Below are 6614 nucleotides of genomic sequence, written 5' to 3'. Positions count from 1 at the left end.
TCGAAGGGTCAAATTTGTTGAACAAGTTTAATTGTTTATTCGTTGGCTAAATTTTAGTAATATGAAAAATTTAGTAGGGTAGCATCTATAAAGCCAGATCAGGTTCTATGTGCCTAGGCATCAAAGGTGTGGCTATTCAAAAACAGAGCATGATGCTTTGTGTGCTTTGTGATAGAGCTAGGAGCAGATCATGCCTGTTCAACATGGTGCAGCTGTCCAGGTCTGTGGTTGAAGCTGTCCTGACTAAAGCAAAGCTGCTTGTATGTTGACGATGCTTCCTGACAACAGTCGAGCTTGAGATGATAAGCAAACGATGATGTTTCAACATTGTTTTGACAATAGTCAGAACTGCATCCATATACAATTCATGGCTACTTGGGCTGAGTGTGAAGCTGTCTTGGCCATTGTGAGGGCTGCTCTTTGTAGTCCAACACAGACTGTGTAAACTACTATAAACTGTGGTATCAGATCTAGGCTGCACACAGCTGGCTAAATTGGTAGACTGCTATCTTGCACTTCAGTGAGGATATTTTGGGGAGCTGTAGTGTAGAATTCCAGGTTTGCCCATGTAAATAGAGGTCGCATGAGGTCAGATTTTAAGAAGGATTCCAAGTTCTATCCCTTGTATCAGACATTCATGGACTAAAGATTTTTAAAATTTGCAAGAGACAAAAGTTTTGGGCCACTATCCTGGTGTCTGGATGAAATCGGTGCAACTATGAAGGAGCACTAGGATTTAATCTACAGTTTGAAGTTCGACTGCCCTTTAATTATTTAAAGGCTGGTTTCATTATCTTTTGATACCTGCACATCCTTTAGGAGATCTTTACAGCAGTTTCTCCATGACTTGCTTTGGCATACCATAAATCATTGGTAATCATGGATACAATGTGTGACATTCTTTACAGCCTACCTCACACTAAGATGGGTCTTTGTACATTAAATTGATTCAGCGCAGTGGTTTCACATAAAAATGTGAGTCAGATAATGTTCAAACCAAATGACATTGAACTGGAATGAATTTCCAGAAAACTAACAGAGCATTGTAAGACAGAGACAACGATATTGAACACATGTACAGGCGAACAATGCACAAGGGACAAATAGAAGAGAACAAATTATGCATTAACATTGTTCGTCCAAACTTCAAAAAGGTCACAAAATTTCAATGGTTATTGGAGAATGGTTCAAAAAAACCAGATGGTAGGGTGCTCTGCATATAAACAACTTTAATCCCGAATATATGACATGTACATACTAGTACAGTTATTGACAAGCCATTGGCTCAGAGCTGCTGAATCTTTGCTCACCAGCTACCACCATGCCTCAGTCAAGGAAAAATGGGACAACTTCAATCACAACTTCAAGTGTTATCATGTGCTTTGGCTTGCCGACAAGACAACATGACCAGATCAACGCTAATTGGACTTAAATTATTTGCTCACCAATTGCGGCAAGCACAATGCAAGAAACTCTGTTAGCTGCTCACTGTACTTCTCTGGGAATGTTCGGAAATGGTCCACATGTGGAGAAAGTTGGAAGTTGCATGCACTCACCATTTGCCCTGCCTTCCTTTGCTCCTCCAAGAAATCTTCCACTGATCTAGCAGGGATAACCATGTCAGCACTGCTATATATGTATAACTGGGGACACCTTGGCTGTTGATTTGACAGAACTGACACAACTTTGGAGAGCCGCCTGCATACACGAGATATGTGAGCCAACAAATAACAGCCTGTAAACAAAGATGGTCTTTCATTGTGGTGAGCACGAGTATGTTGTATATGTATGGATTTACCAGTATCTCTATATCCATGATTACTGCAGAAGTAAAAATGTACTTATAAGCAAGAATGAGGACAAGATACAGGTGTGTAAGAAGTAAATATGTACTTATAAGCATGCATGAGGATAAGATAAAGGTGTGTACAATTATTAGGATGTGCGTGTGCACTCACATAAACGCAAGTACCTACAAGCATCTGCAATATTGAAAGGATGTGCAGTTGTGTTCTTACAACACACAAGTACCTCTATATCTGTGTGCTTGGACTATTTGTTTTTTCCATACTTGATATTTTAATGCAAATTGTAAGTGTTTCAGTGCAGAGTTAAGTAACGTACTGGCTAACATATGGCGAGTGCAGAAAGACTGAAAAGAACTTCTCCAGCATTGTAAGCAGTGCAGTCTCCTTCAGACTAGGTTTTGGGTTTTCAACCATATTGTTAGTGGCAAGATGAAGCCTTTGTGTTGCTACACTACTCTTCTTTAGCAAGGCCGCAGAAAAACCAGATGCCCATACCTGCATGTAAGAAACTACTTGAGTCTAAGATTAAAAAACCATGAGTCTAATAATGCCCTCCCACTAGTCTTAAAGTGACCACAATTCTGCTTAGGGTGTCGTACATACCTGTGGATCAGGTGTTGCAGATGGTGCAGAATCCACAACACATCCTTTTATCTTTTCCAAAGAACTATCCCCTTGGTTAATAAGCTTTTCCAGTACAGCACCGTATCTACATAAACCGGCAAAACAGAAGCTTGATAAAGCAGCCATCATCCCTCAATAACAAGATAATAGGCATAGAGCAATAGCTTTTCAACGCATCTAAAATTTGCCACAAGACTTCAAGAATCACCCGTGGCTGCATACGTACATGAGCCAACCCGTATTGCTGAAAGTATGGAAGATTACACACTTCTCATTGGGAATCTGACTATCTTCAAGCCAGTTTGTCAGATGTGCAATAAGAACATCGACATGCTTCTCAGCTTTGTCTCCAGCCTTGACAGTGAGTAGGTCTTTCATGGGAACCACAAATGTCACTGCATGTATTCCTCTTGATGTATACCATTCTGCATACCTCTTTAGGTGCTTTTGTTCTGCCCCTAGCCATCCCAGTAAAACCACTACTACAGTTGGCTTCTTTCTGAGCAATCGATTCTTCTGATCATCCATACGAGTCATTTTGAAGTCAATGTGTGATGGTTGCCATTTTGGCATGGTAACCTCCAGTGTGGAAGCAAAGGTATTGGAGATACATGATTGCCTTTGATAATACAGCTGAGATATATCAAAGTACCTCCAGGATGCATCCCGCGTGAAGCTATTGACTCTCTCTGTCGGATTGCTCTGCAACATTGGATCAATGCATCCTGGCCTTAGAATCGGAAAGGGTAACTGCCTTGAAAAAGATGTTTGACCACCAGAAGGATTTCTCAATGAAGGACTACCCTGGGCTCTGTAAAACATGATAGGGCCTGAAAGAGAATTGAATGATGCAGAAGTATGCATGGCACCATTGCTGCCTGTAAGCTGTGGTGGAAGAGTAGGCCTTGCTTCCGAAGGTCTGGCAGAATCACGTATAGAGGGAATACTGGAGGATGGCAAGGTGATATCAATGTCGAACGATGATGATGCAGCGGGTGCATATGAGGCAGAGAGGAGGATAGTCTGACCAGTGGCATTGAAGAAAGATCTTATGTAGGGTTTCTCGGGAAGGTCCGCCCATAGGGATGTTGTGGCCAAAGCAGCCATTGCTGTGAGGGGTCCATGGACCCTGGCAGTGAGGGCTCCCATAAAGCAGGCAACGGCTTGGATTTCAACCCTAGTAATGTTGTGCTGACAGAAAAAAAGATAATCTGAATTCTCTCTGAGAGAGGCACTCAGATGCCACGCACAACACAGAAAGCTTGATGACTTAATCCTGCTCCTAATCAGGGCCAAAACAGATTTAATCGCAAAAGTGCACACGCTTCTTCTATCGATGCCTTTGATCCCTGACGAAATTTGATTGCCGAGATCAACAATTGATAAAGCAATCTTTGTTACTTGGTCTCCTGCAGTGGCCTTTGCCAAATAACTCACTTTACATTGTACTCCACCAAACTCGTAGTACACCAGAGATTGGACTCCAATGCCCGAGAAGAGTCGGACCTTGCCTCGCCGAGGATACAAGATGTACGCTCTCAAAAATCCTCTCTTCCTCTAACGATTGACCAACCTCTATACAAATTCTAGAACAAAGGACTGCCACAAGTGACCAGCAGCACAAATCCCCAAAATGCCGCTTGAGCAATTCACAAATAACCTTTTATATTTGATGTTCTACACGGGTCCCGACCGTCCAATGGTGTCTACCCCAATGATTTCTGCTTAACTGCACTCACCTGTGCAAAAATAGGTTATAGAGCCTTTGATAATTGATTTCCTGCACTGGCCTCTGCACCAATATCTGCCCAAATAATATCTGCGTAACTGCACTGCCCTCTGCACCAGTAGCCTTTTGATATTCGATCTCCTGCACTGGCCCCTCTGCACTACTATCTGCCCAAAAAATCTCTGCCTAATCTCTCACTAATCTTCTGAATTTGTGCTTCCCAAAAGTCTGTACAAATAAGCAATTTAGCTTCCTAATCTCTGTCCTAATCACCAATCAATATACCCTTTCGTATTGGATTTATGCCCGCAGAGGAAGCCGACCCACGCGCACGAATCAACACGAAATTCCAGAAGCCCACAATGCGGCCTTTATTCTCAGAATAGGATTAGGTAGGTGGATATGATGATGCCAACGCCACGATGAATTGTCGAGAGGAATTCCTGCAAATCAATGATTAACAAGAATAACACGACATAAAAATAATGTACTGACAGGCAGAAGGGAATGTATATAGTGGAGGAGGGTTCGTGGTGAGAGGGCCAGAGGGAAGGAATCGCGTGCACACAAGCAGACTGCCAGAGAGACAAGGAGATCTTTTTTCCCATCGTCTTTTTTCCCATCGTCTTTGAAATTTTCAAATTTCAATTTTTGGTGGCGCTCAGGAATTTTCGCTGTTTAGAAATATTCTGTCAAAAAGTTCAGAAAGTCGAAATTCGCATGCAGTTTTTTCTTTTGTTTTTTGGGGCTCCCAGATTTTTAAAAAAAATTGCAGGGCCTGATTTTTGAGGTTACCAGAAGAAGTTTTACTGGTTGGTCGGCATAGCGGTGATTGTTTTTACCAAACAATGAAAAGCTTAGAAACGCGTGACGTAAAGGGCTAACTATACTATTTTGTTAATTGACCGGCATGTGAGAGGCCTCAGGCCACTCCACCACTGATTGGGTCAAATATCCGTACTTCCCAAAGAAACGCTCAACCCTCACACAAACCGTGTTTTGACTCTTGAGAACTCTCTAATATGGCCACTTGTCGAAACATGGTCGTCGAGTGGTCGAGACTCGAGGGTTTGGACACCCTTTGATTACAAGCATCGATGTAACCCCAATATCTACGATCCACACAAAATCATTCCGCGGAAAATTTTGCACTTTTTTTTAAAAGCTTTGAATAGCATTTGGCCAAAACATAACTAGACCTTATCAATACCACCTCCTCTCAAAAACATGCCCTAGAACCTGCCTAGCATTTCTCATCAAGAATAGGAGGCTTTAGAAGGAGGGAATAGGTGAGTCCAAGTGCTCATGCGCACCCTACGCCTAACGTCCGAATGCAGATTTAGGGAGCTCCAGGCGTTCACACGCGTCTGACATCCGACGTCTGAATCTCCCTCGCAGATTTTGGTTCGACGTCCGAATGCGGATTTAGGTCCAAAGTCCGGATCAAGAAGAACTTGGGCTAAAGACATGGCCGAAACTAGAGTGTAATGGGAAACTTTCCCGTCTCATCCCTTCCCTCACGCTGCTACATGCAACCTAAATCCCTCCTCCCCTTTCCTTGTCCCTGGCTAGCACAGTAACCAAGGAGAAGGGAGGAGAGGGAGAAGTTCGTACTCTCCCTTACGAGGGAGGGGTTCAACCGCCTGAAGAAAACATCATGAGACGACATCTGCACCATTCCCAACACATTTCCCTCAATTTGGGACGGTATCTTCTTCAGTCATGATAGCAACCAGAGCTTCTTTCCATCATGAATCGATGGGGCTTGCTGAATCACTTAAAGGATCATTTAACCCGCTGTTTAATTATGGGAACCCACTGTTTAACTCTAGGTATCATAACTCTAATCCCGATTCCCCATCCTAACATTTGGCAGAACATGATTTCCCTAAATGGAGAGCCGTGGAGAGAACCTACAAAATGGGGGAGGCCAAGCGAAGTACAGTCGGGAGGCTCTCAATCTATTGGATTGGCTCCTAAAGCCTCCTCAGGCCCACCACAATTTAATAAAGACGCTCAAACCAATGGAAATGCAGAGGCTCATAGAAGTAAGTGCCACAATGAACAAGGAGGTTGTTCGTCGGCTGCATCTCCAAATAAGGCAAAAGGCATGGACAAAGAGACTTCGACGGAGTCAATAGGTGAGAAAGAATTTGTTATTCCTGTAGCATTGAACACAGCTAGCTTGAAATTATGGAATGAAGAGTTTGAGAAAAGAGCCCTTGTTAGTCTCTGCCATGGCCCTAGGCCTCCCACAAAAATAATGAGGAATTGTTTAAAATCTAACTGGGAGTCATTAGGTTACCAAGTCGTGGAAATGAACTACATGGCGAACAATTTCTTCTTCTTCCTCTTCCAATCAGAAGAAATGCTCCTCCAAGTTTTAGGGATAGGCCAATGGATGATCAAGAGCTCTCCCTGACATTGTTAAAATGGTTCCCTGGTTTTAATCC

General features: G+C 42.9%; 1 protein-coding gene across 1 annotated transcript; it reads right to left on the bottom strand.

The window, feature by feature from the left end:
• Window positions 1-1127: 1127 nt before the first annotated feature.
• LOC148025925 (uncharacterized) lies at window positions 1128-4961 on the bottom strand. Its single transcript, XM_087693191.1, has 4 exons — window positions 2659-4961; window positions 2412-2517; window positions 2125-2303; window positions 1128-1698 (listed from the first exon to the last, which is right to left on the bottom strand). Exons 1-4 carry the CDS (start codon window positions 3579-3581, stop codon window positions 1434-1436), a joined length of 1473 nt encoding a protein of 490 aa, XP_087549317.1. The 5' UTR covers window positions 3582-4961; the 3' UTR covers window positions 1128-1433.
• Between the last annotated feature and the right edge of the window lie 1653 nt (window positions 4962-6614).

Source organism: Lygodium microphyllum, chromosome 14, assembly GCF_053477565.2.
Source record: "Lygodium microphyllum isolate KBCC chromosome 14, Lygodium_microphyllum_v1.1.10, whole genome shotgun sequence".
In the NCBI taxonomy this organism is placed as follows: domain Eukaryota; kingdom Viridiplantae; phylum Streptophyta; class Polypodiopsida; order Schizaeales; family Lygodiaceae; genus Lygodium; species Lygodium microphyllum.
This window is presented reverse-complemented; position numbering and strand designations above follow the sequence as displayed.